Source organism: Acomys minous (assembly GCF_964271855.1).
Source record: "Acomys minous genome assembly, chromosome: 7".
Lineage (NCBI taxonomy): Eukaryota > Metazoa > Chordata > Mammalia > Rodentia > Muridae > Acomys > Acomys minous.
Window position 1 is genome coordinate 33,666,836 of NC_140488.1, and position 18,717 is coordinate 33,685,552.

Sequence of the window (18,717 nt, forward strand, 5' to 3'; positions counted from 1 at the left end):
AAACATTTCTTATCTAAGTATCCATTTCATAAGTTGACAGTGAGTTCAGAGTGACAAGGCCTAAAAGTTACAAAAATATATGACTTATCAATTAGGACTGACCTAACTATACATTATCCCACTATTTCTTAGTTCATAATGAGATCAGGAAAATAATTTTTATCTGTCTTTCATTCTAAGAAACAGAGTAAATTTAGACATCTTTAGGTAGCGCCATTCTGCCTTGGGTTCATGCGAAGTTTAAACAAACTGCCTATATTTATGGTGAAATACCAGGAATCATGGTGCCATCTGGAGTGGGGGCTTATCTGAAATCACAAATCTGCTACAAGGCTATCCTTAGTGAGGCATCTGGAGGTCCACAAAGGTATTTATTACAGCCATAAACTAACTTTAACTTTTTTTTTTTTTGGTTTTTTGAGACAGGGTTTCTTTGTGTAGCCTTGGCTGTCCTGGACTCACTTTGTAGACCAGGCTGGCCTCGAACTCACAGCGATCCACCTGCCTCTGCCTCCTGAGTGCTGGGATTAAAGGCGTGCTCCATCACCGCCCAGCTAACTTTAACTTTTAAAACCATTTGAATCAAATAAGGAATTCCATAATCAGGGATTAATTCATCTGAATAACAAGCAGTGCATCTTCAACAAAATCCTATAGGAAGTTTGCTCAACCAGAGCTGGTCAATTCCCAGAAAGTAACAGTTCACACCAATGCCAGAATTGTCTCTCCCCACTTTAAAGTATGTATTTTTTAAAAAGCTGTAAGTATAGCACATATATTTGTGTATTATAAAGTATCTCCCATTCTTTAAGGAAAGGAGATTCTTTTGGGTTTTTTGTTGTTGTTTTCTTTCCCCGCCCCCCCCTCCCCCAGGCAAGGTAGCCTTGGATGTCCTGGACTCACTTTATAGACCAGACCTCCCTAAGTCCCCCCACCACTACCTGGCTGTTGTTGTTTTGAGATAGGGTTTCTCTTTGTAACAGCCCTGGTTGTCCTGGAACTTGCTCTGTAGACCAGGCTGGCCTTGGACTCAGATTGCTTGTGTCTGCTTCCCAAGTGCATTAACACTGCACATACTCTGCCTTAGTTTTTGTTTTTAATTCTGGTTCAAGTTTGAGGGATCACGTCTGATGCTGGATAGTGTTATGGCATTAGTCTCCCTTTTGTCTTGTTTTCTAACATTTATTATAAAGCATTTCAAAATGCTGAAAAGATTAGAGTGAACTGATATAACCGTCAACTATTTCTGCTTACAATTTTATTATTCTTTTTTAAAATTTATTATTAAATTTAATTATTCAGATTACATCCCGATTGTTATTCCCTCACTTATATCTTCCCATTTCTCCTTCCCTCCCTCTTTCACCCTATTCCCCATATTCTATTCCAATTGCTTTCCCTTATCCAAGCAATAAGAGAGCACGTATCACATTCTCTGTTTTTAAAAAATATGTATATATAATATACATATATATTATTTATACAGTATTCTGCCCGCATGTATGCCTGCACATCAGAAGAGAACCGAGATCACATTACAGATGGTCGTGAGCCACCATGTGGTTGCTGGGAATTGAACTTAGGGCCTATGGAAGAACAGACAGTGCTCTTAACCTCTGAGCCATCTCTCTAGCCCATTTATCACATTCTCAAGCATGAAAAGGGTGTTCGTGAAACGCTAAAGGCACAGATAAAACTGCGAAAATTCTACTCTTTGTTGACAGAGCACCAGTAACACAGAGAATTTTAGAGCTGATAAGCTTTAGCCAAATGCCATGGAAAGATTTTACACACTCCACTAGTGGATGAGTTGGAGGGCCCTAGACTCGCATTCGTGGAAGTCCGAGACTCCCAGCTATTTGTCTTCCCTCATTTTAGGTCTCAACGGAAACCCTGTAAGGAGCCTGATTTCCCCTCCCCTCTAGCCTGACATTGTGTCTATGGAGCCTAGCTGAGAGTGAAGCCTGTTGTTACCCACCCTGCGGCAATGCGGCCACCTCTCCTCTTGTCTATCAACTTTGCCAAAACAAGGAACAGCTTAGTGCTGTCTTGCTATCCCGTAGGTATCTGGTTGGAGGAGTACAACTCAGGCTTTGGGAATGCACACAATTATCACATCGTTCTGAGAGTTTTTGTGTTTGCTGCTGGCCTTTTGTTTTGTTTTGTTTTGTTTTGTTTTGTTTTGTTTTTAGAGACAAGGACTGTAAGTAACTGATACAGTCTAGGGTGGCCTCAAACTCAACAGCCTGCGGTGCTAGCTTCTCAATGCATGCTGGGATTGCCTCAGGCATGCGGCAAGGCAACCAGCTCATTTTCACTGGATATGACATCACTCAAGTCCTTTGTTGCTCAGCAGTGTCCCTGTATGGATTGGTTAGATCTTCTGTCAGTTATCAGAAAGTTGTTATCGGCCCAGGGGATGGGCGGGGTTTAAAGTAAGGACACCGGTGTTATCAGTGCTGTGGAGGTTACGGTTGACGACGGACATCTCTTCACTGTGATTCTGAAGGTTGGACAACTCCCATCTCATGAACGATAGAGCCAAACACATTCTGTTGATCCTCCGGTGACTGTAAGGTAAAAAGCCTCTGAAAGAGTGAAAAATGTTTCCTTTAGAAATTAGGAAGGTGGGCCAGATTTAGGGCTTCTAAGTGTAGCCTGATTTTGAGGTAACTTTTGATTCTCTCTTTGTACTAAATGTCATCAAATGTTTAAAAGGGGGTATATTATCGCTGGTGTGAAGAAGTTAAGGCGAAACTTGTTAGAATCCGGTAAATGTGTCGTGTGGAGGGAAGTCCCTAGCTAAGGCTCTGGCACAGAAAGACCCTCCCTTACAGCCAGGTCTCGGTATAGTCAGAAGCAGCTTGGGGTAGCCTCGGGGACTGGAGAGAGAGCATCATGAGGAAAGCGTTTTTGGTAAACCCAAATAGGAGAACCTGAGTTTCAGTTGCCTCATTCCCCAAACTCTTCCTTTGGGGAGGTGGAAATTGGAGGATTCCTAGGGCTTCTAGCTAGTGTTCTAGCTCAGGCAGTGAGCTCCGAGTCAGTGAGCGAGCATCGCAGAAAGGTAGGGAAGATGACACTGGAGCCTCCCTGAGGCCCTCCATTTAATTCTGACTCTGGGCTCTCCTTTCCAGGGCCGCCTCACCCCTACTTTCCCAATTTTTTGTGTCCTCACCCTCCACCTCCCTCTCCTCTTCCTTTGTTCCCTCTACTCCACCCCTCTCTTGACCTAAACTTGGTCCTCCTCCACTTCTCTGTTCACATTCCTTCTTCCCCTCCCATCTCGACTTGTTACCTAGGCACTCTGCTCCCTCTCCCAGCCCCTCCTCCTCGCTGCTGGCTCCCTTATCTCTCTGCTATCTACCCTTCTCTTCCCTCCTCCCCTTTTTCCATCCTTCCTCTCCTTCCCTGTTCCTTTCCTATTCCTCCCAACGGCCTTCAGTCTTCCCATCCCCCTTCTCCCCACCCCTACCTCAATCCTCTACCTCCAGCACGCCCACCCCCCTCCCTGCCCTTCCCCCTTCATCCCCACCTTCCCAACCTTCATCCCCATCTTCTACCTTCCCCTCCTCCCTCAACCGCTCTCCTGCCCAGTCTCTCCCTTGCCCATCCCCCAATCCTCTGCTTCCCCACCCTCATCTCTAACCTGCTCCTTGCCCCTCCTCCTCCACTCCACCTCCTCCCTCACCTTCCTCCCTTAACCCCTCCTCCCCTACTCTCAGTCATCCTCCTCCTTCTCCCTCCTCCCTGCTTTATTTCTCCTTCCTCCAACCTCCTCCCTTTCCTCTTCCCCAGCTCTTCTCATAGTCCTCCCTCACTCTGCCCTCCTCCCTCACTCGAAAAGGATTAAGGAAAATCCTCCTTAATCCCCCTTCCCCCTCCTCCCTCAATATCCCCCCCCACCATCCTTAGACCCCCTCCTCTCCATCTCCTTCTTTCACACCCCTTAATCAATGTCCTCCCCTTTTCCTCCTCCATCTCTTACTTCTTAATCTCCCTCCTCCCTCCTCCTCCTTCAGTGTTCCTTCTCTCTCACCCTTCTCCATATCTCCTTTCTCCCTCACATTCCTTCATCAATCTTGAAAAACCTAACCAGAGCCGGGCGTGGTGGCGCACGCCTTTAATCCCAGTACTTGGGAGGCAGAGGCAGGCGGATCACTGTGAGTTCGAGGTCAGCCTGGTCTACAAAGCGAGTCCAGGACAGCCAAGGCTACACACAGAGACCCTGTCTCGAAAAACCAAAAAAAAAAAAAAAAAAAAGAAAAGAAAAGAAAACCCTAACCAGAGCCGGGCGTGGTGGCACACGCCTTTAATCCCAGTACTAGGGAGGCAGAGGCAGGCAGATTGTGAGTTCAAGGCCAGCCTGGTCTAGAGAGTGAGTCCAGGACAGCCAGGGCTACGCAGAGAGACCCTGTGCCTTAAAACTGCCTCACAAGTGAATTCTCTATTTTCTCACAGCCACGAAAGACAGGATGTCACGTTCAACTAGGTCTAGAGAAAGAAGAGAGAATGAAGCCAACCAAGAAGATAACAGTGAGTGAACTAGTAAATAGTAAAACCTCGTTATAGCCACATGATTGTTACCCTTGTCTCTAAACAGTGAATGACTGAGATGACGAAAGAACCAGGTGGAAATGCATTTCCCCACAGGGACCTGGAATCTTGGGAGGACAGTCAAGAGGACACCTCTGCTTTTTATTTTTTAAATACTGGGGATTAACTCGTGTAACATTTTGCAACTGTTTGTTTGTTTGTTTGTTTTGTCTTTCAAGATGGTTTCTTGGTGTAGCTTTGGCTGTCCTAGACTCACTTTGTAGGCCAGACTGGCCCTGAACTCACAGTGGTCCTCCTGCCTTTGCCTCCCCAGTGATGGGACTAAAGGGGTGGGGCACCACGCCCAGCCACTTTAAAGTTTAATAAAATTTTGCATTGGTAAGGGTGTGGGCCAATTAGCAGTCATCAGAAGATGGTGTCATATAGGAACATCTTTCTGAAGAGTTTTATGATAATTTTTCACAAGTTCAAATATACTTGTCACTTGACCAGACTTGACTGTAAATATATCCTGTGGAATTTTAAATTTTTTTTTTTTTTTTTGGTTTTTTGAGACGGCTTCTCTGTGTAACCTTGGCTGTCCTGGACTCACTTGGTAGACCAGGCTGGCCTTGAACTCACAACGATCTGCCTGCCTCTGCCTCCCAAGTGCTGGGATTACACCACCACCACCCAGATGACTTTGGGTTTTTGGTTATTGTTTGTTTGTTTTTGTTTTTCAAGACAGGGTTTCTCTGTGTAGCCTTGGCTATCCTGGACTCACTCTGCAGACCAGGCTGGGCTCAAATTCACAGCGATCCTCCTGCCTCTGCCTCCCTAGTACTGGGATTAAAGGTGTACACCACCATGCCCCACCAATTTAAGGTTTTACTTTTATTTTTTTATTTTATTATTTTTTGGTTTTTCGAGACAGGGTTTCTCTGTGTAGCCTTGGCTGTCCTGTACTCTCTTTGTAGACCAGGCTGGGCTCGAACTCACAGCGATCTGCCTGCCTCTGCCTCCCGAGTGCTGGGATTAAAGGTGTGCGCCAGCACGCCCGGCCCCAATTTAAGGTTTTAATTTATTTCTTTTTTGTTTTTTTGAGACAGGGTTTCTCTGTGTGTACTTAAGGTTTGTTTTGAGACAGGGGTTTGCTCTATATCTCAGGCTGGGTACACTCACTGACCTCCAACCTCTGCTTCTCAAATGTGGTCTTTATTCTCCCTCCTAAAGATTTAGGTGTATATTATGGAAATATGCACCCCTGAAGATGGCTTATCCCCAGTACAAAAAAAAAATTCCTTAGCATTCTTTTTTGTTTTGTTTTGTTTTGTTTTGTTTTATGTTTTCAAGACAGGGTGTCTTGGCTGTCCTGGACTCCCTTTGTAGACCAGGCTGGCCTCACAGCAATCTGCCTGCCTCTGCCTCCTGAGTGCCCTTAGCATTCTTTAAATCACCTCTTTTGTACTACAACCAAATAGTTTCCAAATCTATTTTTAGCCCTTAGTATAGTCAAGTGAGTGGATGAGTGTTTTCAATCTCCAGTTACTGGATATAATTTAGGCTCTCAGTGCCATATGGTCTCTGTCACAACTCTGAACTCTTGTTTTATAGCACAAATGCAGCCACAGAGAATATGCAAAGGAATCAGTATGGCCATGATCTAATACAATTTAATTTGCACAGACAGGAAAAGAGCTGGAAGTGGCCACTGGTCATGGTTTCCCAAACGTTGGTTTTGTTCATCTACAAGTCCCGATTCGTTAATAGCACAGCATTCTGGTTTTATCAGGTCCACCCTTGCTCCTGTCTTCGATGTTTTATCCTCTCTCCTTTGAGGTTCTTAGCTTGATTACTAAACCACTGCAAACTAGAGTAAGGCCACAGCTTCAAGAGCAAGTAGGATTTATGACTAAGGGCTAGTGCTAATGGGCCTGAGAATTGCTTAGCGAACTGGTGACAAGGCTGTTGCCTTGATTCCCTTTTTAGCTCTCCAGGACAACCTAGCTAGGATGGAAAGCTGTGTCCTAGTAACTTGTCTTTTCCTAGGATTTTGGCCTTGCTGTATTCTCTCTCTTTCCGGATTTAAATGTGTTCCCCCCCGCTCCATATTTTTCCTTGGTGCTTCTGGCTCCCTTTCATTCCTGCCTGTCCAGCCCCAAGGCTTTCAACGACTTTCTTTCTCAGAAAGTGGATCTTATCTTTGACTCCTTTTGCCACTTGATCTCACCAGTCTCTGTGACTGTCTCACACATGGCTAGGTGTCTCTGGCCCAGCACTTTTCACCACTGCCTGGTGGTAATTGGCTCCCTCATCCTCTAGGCCAACAGACAACAGTTTGAGAGCAAGGTTGTGTTTTCCGTACTCTGTGACCATATCCTAATAGGTTCTCAGGCAAGGTTTATTTGTTTTGCATTTACCTAAATTTTGCTTGGAAGAGGAGGAAGAGCTGGAGCTGGTTTCTACCTCCTTGATAAAGGTCTACCCGGGGAATGAATTGATTCTGTCGAACCAAATACCATTCCTGGCTGATAATGTGGATTTCTTGCTACGTTCCTTCTTCACAGGAGCCTGAACTGCATGCAAGCTTGATTTTCATGTTAGTTACTGTGCTCATTGCTGTGACAAAACACACACACACACACACACACACACACACACACACACACACACACACCACCCCTGACAGAAGCAGCAGCATGGTTTGGTCTGAGGTACAGTCCATCATGGTAGAACATTCCTTTTGTGCTACTAGGGATGACACTCTACCAGCTCAAGATTTAAAAAACAACAACAAAACGATGAAAAACAAAACAGAACATCCCAGGTGATTCTATTGTGACCGTCAGAGGGAGCAGCTGATTTAAATTTAAACTGGCCTTGCTTGTGTGAGACAAAACCCCTGAACCCAGTATAAGAGCAAACCTGAGAGCGGGGCGTGGTGGGGCGTGGTGGCTCACACCTTTAATCCCAGCACTCGGGAGGCAGAGGCAGGCGGATCGCTGTGAGTTCGAGGCCAGCCTGGTCTACAAAGCAAGTCCAGGACAGCCAAGGCTACACAGAGAAACCCTGTCTCGAAAAAAAAAAAAAAAAGAAAAAGAAAGAAAAGAAAAAGAGCAAACCTGAGAGCTACCAGAGGAGTGCAAGTCTGGCCTGAGAGATTTAGCCAGACCCTGAGGCCACAGTTGCTGAGGGTGGGGCTCAGGAGATTCCTCTCCTCCCTGAGGCCCTGCTGGCAGTTTCTGGTTGCTGGGGAAAGAGTGACAATTAGCAAATACTGTGGGTTATAGTGAAACACAAATTCTTCCCCCAGTCACCTTTCAGGCCTCCAGTTTTTGTCCTTTCATGGTTGTTTTTCTTCTTTCATGGCCCTGGAGCCTACATTCCATTAGAGCTTTTCAGTATGACGTCGTCAACAGCTAGCTAGCACAAAGGTGCTGAACAGTTTTTTTTTTTTTTTTTTCTGAGATAGGGTCTCTTTGGCCTAGTCTGGCCTAGAACTCATGGCAATCCTCCTGCCTCAGCTTCTCAAGTGATAGGATTATAAGTGAACCAACATGCCCAGTTTAAAATGGCAACTTTCCCGGAGAATGTACATGTTAAGGGCTTTTAGAACATAAAGGGGTGGGCTTATTTCTTAGAGAAGTGATATCTGGGGCTGGAGAGATGGCTCAGTGGTTAAGAGCACTGACTGCTCTTCCATAGGACCTGGGTTCAATTCCCAGTACCCACATGGCAGCTCACAACTGTCTTTAACTCCAAGATCTGACACTGTCACATTGACATACATGCAGGCAAAACATCAATGGACAGAAAATAAAAATAAAAATTTTTAAAGGTGATTTTTTTTTTTGCGGTGTTCTTACTCATTTAACATACAAAGCTGCTTTTACTCTATTCACAAGCCTGTTAATTCTCTGTGGATGAAAGCCTAGTTTTCCTCTTTTTTTTTTTGGGGGGGGGGTTTTTCGAGACAGGGTCTCTCTGTGTTAGCCGTGGCTGTCCTGGACTCACTTTGTAGACCAGGCTGGCCTCGAACTCACAGCGATCCGCCTGCCTCTGCCTCCCGAGTGCTGGGATTAAAGGTGTGCGCCACCATGCCTGGCCTGAAAGCCTAGTTTTCTTAGCCTTTCTGTCCACCACTTTTTTTTTTCATGGTAGACATCAAAGTTTAGTGCACCAGGCAATTTTTCTTTGTATAGAGTCTTGTTATGTAGCGTAGACATCGCTTTGAACTCAAACCGGCAATCCTGTCTCTCGTTCCAAAACCCTGGGATTATGTGTAGAGCCACACTGAGGTCCCAGAGACTTTTGAAGCTTCGTTTTTCACACTTCTAGCCTGACATCCGATCTTCTAGTTTACTGCCCTTTACATGGTAAGATAAACAAAAACCTTTTCTAGCCGGGTGGTGGAGGAGGCCCATGCGGCAGGCGGATCTTGGTGAGTTCTAGGGCAGCCTGGTCTACAGGGGACTCACAGAGGACTTCCAGGACACCAAGGCTACACAGAGAAACTCTGACTCGAGAAACCAAACCAACCAACCAAACAAAAAAAATCAAAAAACAAAAACCAAAACCAAATAAAAAACAAATCAAACCAAAAACAAAAACCCTTTCCCAGCTGAGAAATATACTTTCTCCCCCCTTCCTCTCTCTCTCAACTCCCATTTTAAGAAACATCGTAAATATTGTCTTTTTCTTGTCCCGAATATTCCTCATTTGTGCTTTTCCCCACGGTAATTTCTAGATTAAAAAAATACTATTAGGGGAAATTTGGGTTTTGTTTCTTTGTTTTTTCGAGAGACAGGGTTTCTCTGTAGCCCTGGCTCGCACTCGCTTGCTAGACCCAGGATGACCTCGATTGAACTCACAGCAATCCCTCTGCCTCCCAAGTGCCGGGATTAAAGGCATCAGGCACCACACCTGGCCAGGGAACTTTGTTTTGAGGCTTTTTCCTTCACTGGCTTTTCAGAGGTAGGTACCCTGGGGTAGTACCTCCGGACACGATGTGAGCTGTTTTACTGTTTCTGCAGTTACGATGACCAGTGTGTTGGCAACCGGTAGTTTTCTTTGAGTTTGTCTCTCCTGCTGAGAATACTTTAAGATTGACTTAAAAAAAAAAAAAAAAGAAGAAGAAGATTGATTTTGCCCCGTCTCTAGCTTAAAAAATGTCCCTCAGATTAAGTAAAAAGCCCGGAGAGACTACAAGGTTTATTGTTGGTAATTTAACCAAATTTCAATTTGTTTTTTTTTTTTCTTACCAATAATCACATGTAAAACTTGCTCTCATGGAACACACTAGTTAGGCAACAGGCTTTTTGCCAACACTGGCCCTAAACTGAGCCTTAGTTAAATGAAGGAAGTGGGTCTTAGCTTTGTTTGCTTTACAATTGATAGGGCGGGAGGAGGAGTGGACCCTGAAACTGTGCTGGGTGGGGCTGTTATTTGGCCTTCGAATGTACCCCTACTCTTAGAAGAAAGATAACAAGGTTTACAGCTAATTTGAGTGTGTGTGGGGTTTTTGTTTGTTTGTTTGTTTTTCTTTGTTGTCCTGGACTCGCTTTCTAGTCCAGGCTGGCCTCGAACTCACAACGATATGCCTGCCTCTGCCTCCCCGACTGCTGAGTTCACAGGCATGCACCACTATGCTTGGCTACAGCTGTTATTATTGTGCCAGTCACAATGCGGGCCTCGGGATGTCGTATCACAAACAAAAATGAGAAATTGGGTTTCTGCACCGAGGCAAAAATCTTTCCTCCTCTGCTTTCTCTGCTCTCTGAACACAGTGAGACTCTGTGAGACAGAAAGCATGCTTCGGTTTTCCTCTTATTTCGGGTTCCTCCAAGGCCGTGCAACTCCTTAGCGTTTTATCTCTCAAAAAGTTTCTACTTACTTTTTTTCTTCCCACCCTCTTCTTTTCCCAGATAGCTTACTCCGCCCCTAGCCCGCACCACCTACTCTGCCTCGCGGGAGGCTTCCCGCTTCTTCTCCCGCCCCACCAACCCTATCTGCCCGCCCCCCTCAGGTTCAGAAACCTCCAATCAAGAGCGCCGAAGGTGTCGCCCAGGAGCGCCCCGCCCTCCCTATCCACCTCTTTTACCCCCCGTGTTCCCTCCCCCAGCCCCCCCACCTCAAGTCCGGCGGACTCGGGGGCTTCAAGATCTTGGCGCTATGAAAAGTGTCTGCCCAGGCACTTCCGGTAAGAGCGCAACGGCGCGAAGCTGCCCGCGGGACCGTTAAGGAAAGGGTGGCTGACGGTGAGGGACCCCGGTGAGGAGGGTGCTGGCAGGGAAGGGGTGCGGGAACGGGAATCCGGAGCAAGCTGGTCAGAGCGAGCATCCCTCCCGGGCGCTTCAAGCCGCCCCATGGTGAGTCGGCGCCCCTCGCCTTGGCCGCTCGGGTCCTCCTCTCCACCCCCCACTCCGTGAGGGTGACGCCGCCTCTCCACAGGCGCCGCGTGACCGGAAGTGGCGCCATCTTTAGCCTCTTGTGCTATTGACAATAACAAGCCTTGGCTCGCTCCCCCTCCCCCCTCCAGCCCCGCGTCTCCCCTCCCAGAGAGAGGGAGAAAAAGAGGAGGAGCTGCAAGCTTCACTGGCTCCCTGAGTCGCTCCTGCAGAAAGTGGGGGAAGAGAGGCCCGGAAAAGCAGGGGAGGGGGGACGGCACGGCCGTTTACCTGTCTGCCTCCTTCGTTCCGCCCCCCCCCCCCCCCGCCGCGTCTGCTCACTGCTGGTGTCAGCCTGTCTGCCTTTCCAAGCCCTCCCATTCCCCCCGGTGTGCCCCCCTACTTTGCTTCTCGTCCTCTGTGTTTCTCCTCTCTTTCTTCCCTTCCCCCTCCAGCACTGGCACCTCTCCTCCACGCACGCAGGCACATAAACGTAGGTTTTTGATGCTCCCCTGCCTGTTGACCCGGCTATTTTCATGTTTCCAACAGGTTTTTCTTCCCCCAATCCCTCTGCTGCTTCTGCTGCTGCTCAGGAGGTCAGATCTGCCACTGATGGTAATACCAGCGCCACTCCGCCCACCTCTGCCAAGAAGAGAAAGTTAAACAGCAGCAGCAGCAGCAGCAGCACCAGCAGCAGCACCAGTAGCAGCAGTAACAGTAGTAACGAGAGAGAAGACTTTGATTCCACGTCTTCTTCCTCTTCCACCCCTCCACAAAGCAGAGATTCGGCGTCCCCTTCAACCTCGTCCTTCTGCCTCGGGGTTCCTGTGGCCACTTCCAGCCACGCACCGATACAGAAGAAGCTGCGTTTTGAAGACACCCTGGAGTTTGTAGGGTTTGATACGAAGATGGCTGAGGAATCTTCCTCCTCATCTTCCTCATCTTCGCCAACTGCTGCAACCTCGCAGCAGCAGCAGCAGCAGCAGCAGCAGCAGCAGCAACTTAAAAATAAGAGTATATTAATTTCTACTGTGGCTTCAGTGCACCATGCAAACGGCCTGGCTAAACCTTCTACCACGGTCTCTAGCTTTGCTAACAGCAAGCCTGGCTCAGCTAAGAAGTTAGTGATCAAGAACTTTAAAGGTAACCACGGCCCAAAATCCGTAATCACTAAGATGACACTTGAGCAATCACATGCGCTAATTATGTTAATATATTAGACAGTGTAGAGGGCGCCTAGTATTTTATACATTATCAGTGAGTGGAAGGGAGGGCCTATTTTTGGTGGAGGGCTCTTTTTTTTTTTTCTGGAATGTTTGTGTCCTTGCTCTGAAGCACACTCTTGAGTGTTCCCGTGCAATGTTTTTGTGGTCTGTCTATAATCTGCTCCTTACAACATTGACAGTATAATTGATCTGTATTTTACAGGTAAGAAACTTGTCTTCTAAAGAGGTACATTTCAGGTGCATAGCGAGTCTTAGTACTACTGAGATTTTTGTTTTTATGGGCCACACACACCAGTCTCTAGAAATGCAGGTAGCAAATATGGTAGTTTCATGTTTAAGTGAGATTTACGGTTAGTTTCTTAGTGTAGAGTATTGTATTTGTGAAAATAGTAGTAGTTTGTGAAAAATCTTTTGGGTTTCTGCATTTCTTTCCAAAGGTAAAGTCTGAAAATGAAAACTACTGTGTATGCACAGAAGTAGTAACTCTATCACTAGTCTAAAGATGGACACAGTTAACTACGTCTTTCCTCACTAAAATGGGCTTTAAAGTATTGACCTGCAGCTATTAGAAAATGTGTGTGTACTGTTGTGTTTGAGATTACTGATTGGGAGTGTGATGTATGCATCAATGAAAATATAAACTCAGGTAAGTTCTTATGTGGTGAACGTGTTTGGTTTTCTGATTTTTTTTCCCCACCATTCTCAGCAGGTAATAGATAGTACTTTTTTTTTTTTTTTTGGTTTTTAGAGACAAGAGTCTCTCGGTGTTAGCCTTGGCTGCCCTGGAGATGCTCCAATGTTTAAAGATAAGGGAGTGGATGAATGAACTTAAGATACCAGATCAAGTTATTAGCAGGAGGGGACTTGGTTTCTTTGTGCTTGTGTTTCAAGTGTTGGTGTGGAGAAAAGCACTGTGCTATTTGTCTCAAGCAGGGGATTGTAGTGTAGTAAATTACCCTTTCTTTCTCCGTGCCCCTCTTTGCAGCCTCAGGCTCTCCAGAGTGCTATATTCTGATTTATTAGTGGAGTTTTCTAAAGCAAATATGAACTGTATTAACAGATTCATTCATTATTTCAGTTAAAGACCACTGAGTTAATAGGGAAGGATTTTAGGAGCTGTGGTCCTAATTGCATTTGCAAATTGATTTCAGAGACTTTGTTTTTCTTTATCCTGAAGGCATTAAGGCATTTGGAGTCTTTTAATTAGTTTAACTTATGCTGGTGAATAAAGAAGGTTAAAGTCTAGATTAAGATTCTCTACGTTCTGAAAATGCTGCATAGGTTCTAGAGTCATTTGGGTGTTTGGTTTTTTTAAATTAAATTCTGTTCCTTTAAAACATTTTTGTGATTGATTGCTGCATACATTAGAGAGTCAAACAGACCTGAATTGGAATCCCAGTTTTGCGATTGACTAGCTATGGGTGACCTTGGGCAAGCTTACCAGATGAATTCAGCCTCAGTTTCTTCATTTGTAGAGGTGCTAATATTCACTGTGTGTATTTAGTTGTTGGGACAATTTCTAAAAAGTTTCTAAAATACTTTTCAAATAGCGCATACTCAGTATTTTAAATCTCCACAAGATTTATGTCAACTTTGGTTTTACACATGATAAAACAAAAACAAGGTCAGGACTACTATTTTTATCTGCCTTTTTTTGGGGGGGGGGTTGTTTTGTTTGAGACAGGGTTTCTCTATGTAGCCTTGGCTGTCCTAGGCTCCCTTTGTAGGCCAGGCTGGCCTTGAACTCACCTCAATCCACCTCCTTCTGCCTCCCCAGTGCTAGGATTAAAGGCATGTGCCACCACCACCCGGCCCTATCTGCCATTCTTGAATTTTTATTTTTGAAGCAATATAATCAATAGGAGAAAAAGCCCCTTACCTTCAATTTTTATAAGTGAGTCAAAATTACTTAACAGTACTTTGGCCTTTTAAATTTCATTTATACTGAATTTTTAAATACCATAGTTAGTAACTTTAATAATGAGGTATTAAAAAGATCCTAAAACAGCAATGTTGTTCTATTTTATGGTTCTTTTAGTTACTGTATACTGAATATTTTTCTAATAAGTTTTTTTGTATTATTTAGATAAGCCTAAATTACCAGAAAACTATACAGACGAGACATGGCAAAAGCTAAAAGAAGCAGTGGAAGCTATTCAGAATAGTACTTCAATTAAGTACAATTTAGAAGAACTCTACCAGGTATGTACAATGTGAACCAGATTTGACTAACTTAAGTTGAGGTGAGGTGCGCTTGTATTTTCCTTTCTTTGAAGATTTATTTGTGTGTGTGGGGGGGGGAGAGAAAGTATGTGTGTGTGTTAGTTTACATCTGTGTCACAGCACACATGTGGAAGTCAGAGGACAAGTTGTAGAAATTGGCCTCTTTTCCAACTTACGGGTCCTGGGGGGTCAGACTGTGGCTATCATGCTTGCTCGTAAGCACCTTTACCCAGCGAGCCATCTTGTTGGACCTGAGTTAGCTGCCATTTGGTTGCTGGGAATTGAACTTGGGTCCTCTAGAGAAACATGTTGGCAGCCCTCCTAACTGCTGTGCCATTTCTCCAGCTACCTCTGCCTCTTTTTTGTTTTTTATTTTTTTTTCTTTTTTGAGACAAGGCTTCTCTATGTAGCCCTGGCTGTGGTGGACTTGCTTTGTAGACCAGGCTGGTCTCCAACTTACAGCGAGCCACCTGCCTCTGCCTCCCAAGAGCTGGGATTAAAGGTGTGCAACCCCCCAACCCCCCACCCCCCACCCCCCAGTCTGCCTCATTTTTAGTGGTAGCTGTTTGCACTTTTTATTGAGCTGCTTCCATTTCCTTGTCTACAAGATACCTCTTACTCCAGAAATAAGCAGTAGGTGTAGCTCTACACCTTAGTTTGAGGTTCGTGTTTATTTTTCCTGATTGAAAAACAGTGTTTTGGGGCTGGAGAGATGGCTCAGAGGTTAAGAGCACTGTCTGTTCTTCCAGAGGTCCTGAGTTGAATTCCCAGCAACCACATGGTGGCTCACGACCATCTGTAATGAGACCTGATATCCTCTTCTGGCCTGCAAGTGTGCATGCAGGCAGAGCACTCGCACAATAAGTAAATAAAATAATAAAAAAGAAAAACAGTGTTTACTTGAAATGATATAATATCACTGGGAGTTGCTCATTCAGACTTCTTAGTAGTAGTAGTATTTTGTTGTTGGTTTTTTGAGTCAGAGTTTCTCTGTGTAACAGCTCTGACTGTCCTGGAATTTGCTCTGTAGTCCAGGCTGGCCTGGAACTCATGGAGATCCACCTGCTTCTGCCTCCCAAGTGCTGGGATTCAAGGCCTGTGCCACCACTGAGGGCCTATTTTTTGTTGTTGGTTTTTTTTTTTTTTTTGAGACAGGGTTTCTCTGTGTAGCCCTGGCTGTTCTGGACTCACAGTGATCCACCTGCCTCTGCATCCCTAGGGATAGGAATAAAGGTTTGCACCACTGCCTGGCCTTTTTATTTTTATTTTTTATTTTATATTTCTGAGATTAGAGTCTCATTGTGTACACCTGGCTGTCCTTGAACTGTGTTGACCAAGCTGGCCTCACTGAGATCTACATGCCTCTGTATTCCAAGTACTGGCATTAATTTGTACCTGGCCTATTGTCTTTTTAAAAACAGTACTTTAAATGATAATTGTTTCTGAATTTTAAAATTACCTTTCCTAACAACCTTGAAATTCTTTGAGAATGAAGCTGTGCATCTCAGTATAGATTATCATCAATTATAAGATGTTATTTATAGCACACTTAAAATTCTTAACAGTTTTGATAACTAACTGTTGGTTTCTCCAAATTTAATTGCTGTCACCTGTTGATGCTTATTTTGTTGTGTTTTAAAGATTTATTTTAATATATATGGGTATTTTGCCTTCATGTTTATCTGTATACCATAATGTACAGTGTTTTTGGATGCCAGAAGCACACATTAGATCCCCTTGAAACTGCAGTTACAGATAGTTGTTAGCTATCTTGTGAGTTTTGGGAATGGAACTTGGATCCTCTGCAGGAGCAGCAAGTACTGTACTCTTAATGATTGAGCCAACCCTCCAGCCTTGTTGGTCCCCCCCCCAAGACAGGGTTTCTCTGTATAGCCTTGGCTGTCCTAGACTCGCCTTGTAGACCAGGCTGGCCTCAAACTCACAGTGATCCACCTGCCTCTGCCTCACTAGCTCTGGGATTAAAGGCGTGCCCTACCACCGCCGGGCCAGCCTTGTTTTATTTATTTATTTAATTTTGTTTTTGTTGTTGTTTGGGGGTGTTTTTTTTTTTTTTTGAGACAGGGTTTCTCTGTGTAGTACTTGACTCACTTTGTAGACAACCAGCCTTGAAACTCACGGTGATCCACCTGCCTCTGCCTCCTGAGTTTAAGTGATTAAAGGTGTGAGCCACCACGCCTGGCCATATTTTTCTTTATAATGAGTCATTAGTACTGTCACTAATCATTTTTTAAGTGTATAATCTTACAATGAAGGTCCTTGATAATTTTGGTCTTTTGGAAGCAGAGTTTGCTACATGCTGTTTTGTGACAAAACTTTTCCTGGGGTGCTACAATGCACACACCTACTCACCCCAAAGAGGGAGCCCATGATGGACCAAAGTATGGATACTACCACAAAAGTCCTACATGGTTAATCGATGAGTTTTATTGGGGTTACTTAAAGGAGTCTATGAGTGAGAGGTTACTTACAGGAGCAGAAATGTCTCAAAGACAGCTGTATCACTTAAAGCCCACCCAGCCTGGGTGACAGACAGCTCACCAAGCTGGGAATCTGGAGCACATGGCACAGGCTTCAGGCCTTTCAGCAGGCTGGAGAGTGTCCTTTCCAGGTACTTCATTTGGTCTGAACCCCTTCCTGGGAAGCTAGTTTGCTCTCTTGAGTCTTATTTGTAACTCAGCTTTTCTCTCAGGGGTTTTCAGCTTTTGTTGTGCATTCCAATTAGTTTCAGGGATTTCCTGAAGTTATTTTGAGTTGTTTACCTTCCTGCTTAAGGAGCTTCCTGAGAGATGGAATGGCGAAAACTTAACACAACAATGGGGAGAAAGATAAAAACAGCTTAAGTTTCATTATATGGTTGATTTCTTTCCTGCAAATTCTCAGTGCTTTATTCTATGTGTAAAAAATTGTCCTATCCTTTTTTTCCAAAGATAATTTGTAGTTTATTGCTATATGTTACTGAATTTTTGCAGTATGTTTTATTTTTTTGTGAGGAAAGATCTTATTCTGTATAGTCCAGACAGTCTTCAGATTCAGAGTTTAGATTTTTTTTTTCAGAGTTCAGATTTTTATATTCACTCCTGAATGCTGAGCTTACAGACATGTTACCATACTTGTTTTTTTTTTTTACTTTCCGTTTTTTTTTGAGGGGGAGGTCTTGAGACAGATTTTTCTCTGTGTAACAGCTCTAGCTGTCCTAGACTTACTTTGTAGACCAGGCTGGCCTCAAACTCACAGATCCACCTGCCTCTGCCTCCCACGTGCTGGGACTAAAGGCGTGCACCACCGCTGCCTGGCTTCTTGTTCTTTTCTTTTTTCTTTCTTTCCTTTTTTTTTTTTTTTTTTTTTTTTGAAACAGGCTCTCATATATAGCCTTAGCTGGCCTTGAACTCACTATGTAGATCAGAAAGAAAGAAAAAAAAGCTTGAAAAATAATACCTAACTTAGTAGGCCTATGACAAGAGTTCTGCACCTTGGTGGGAATTCTTTATCTTTCTTACTGTTTTTGTTAATGAAACTCTTACATTCCATTTTTTGTATATGTATTTTCTCTTTTTTCAAACAAATTGTTAGGGTGGGTTTTGTGTTTTTAATATGATATATGGGCTTTGGAGGATAGAGGCTGTGATTTGGAGGAATAAGGGTTAAAAGCTTTCTAAATGTTTGTATTTTATGCCTGACTACCTTCGAAGGTTTTAAGACCCCGTGTTTACACCCTATCTTTTCTGTTACTAGGTTATGAACCTAGGCCCTCACTCCTGTTACAGTCTCCCACGAGCTGTACTAGCCCATGTCTACTCTACTACTTTCCAGCTAAGCTATATAAGAAGCTCAGCATAATTTGTTGTTGTTGTTATCATTTTCATTAGCACTCTATCCATTTCTCTCCGGGTCTTTGGAAGACGTGGAGATTTTCTTCTCTCTCTAATTATGGCTGTGTCAACATTTAGCTTACACTACAGTTTACTCATCATGGTTTTCATTCTAATAGAAGCCCTTTCTAAAATGCATACACTTTGATCACACAGTCATAAGTTATTTCACTCTGTCATTAAGCAAAGTCAAGGAGGCAGGGTATACACATAGAGTATTGATGTAGTGATAGTGTAGTGTGATGGGTGGAAGCATTAGGCAAATCTGTGGCAGGGAGAGGAGTAACCTTATTTGGGGGGAGTGGTACCCAGTTGAATAGTAACAGAAAATGTGGTAGGTATCTTCTGTGAGAGGATAAATAGATGTATCAAGAACTTTTATGAGACAAAGGAGAATACAGAAGGAAGTAGGATAAATAGTAGTTTCTCTGAATTGAAGTATCACAAGTAGGGAAA

General features: G+C 44.2%; 1 protein-coding gene across 3 annotated transcripts in view; it reads left to right on the forward strand.

Annotated features, from left to right (window-relative positions):
* The first annotated feature begins 2,359 nt into the window (after nt 1-2,359).
* The window catches only part of CUL4B (cullin 4B), a 38,929-nt gene continuing 22,571 nt past the window's right edge, over nt 2,360-18,717 (forward strand). Inside the window, exons 1-5 of one of the 3 annotated variants that reach the window (XM_084788742.1) lie at nt 2,360-2,577; nt 4,462-4,536; nt 10,562-10,735; nt 11,472-12,065; nt 14,235-14,350. In XM_084788742.1, coding sequence (XP_084644868.1) covers nt 4,476-4,536; nt 10,562-10,735; nt 11,472-12,065; nt 14,235-14,350 — 945 coding nt within the window. In that variant the 5' untranslated portion in view covers nt 2,360-2,577; nt 4,462-4,475. The remainder of the gene's footprint in view (nt 2,578-4,461; nt 4,537-10,561; nt 10,736-11,471; nt 12,066-14,234; nt 14,351-18,717) is intronic. The other 2 variants (XM_084788743.1, XM_084788744.1) reach the window with 2 other exon arrangements.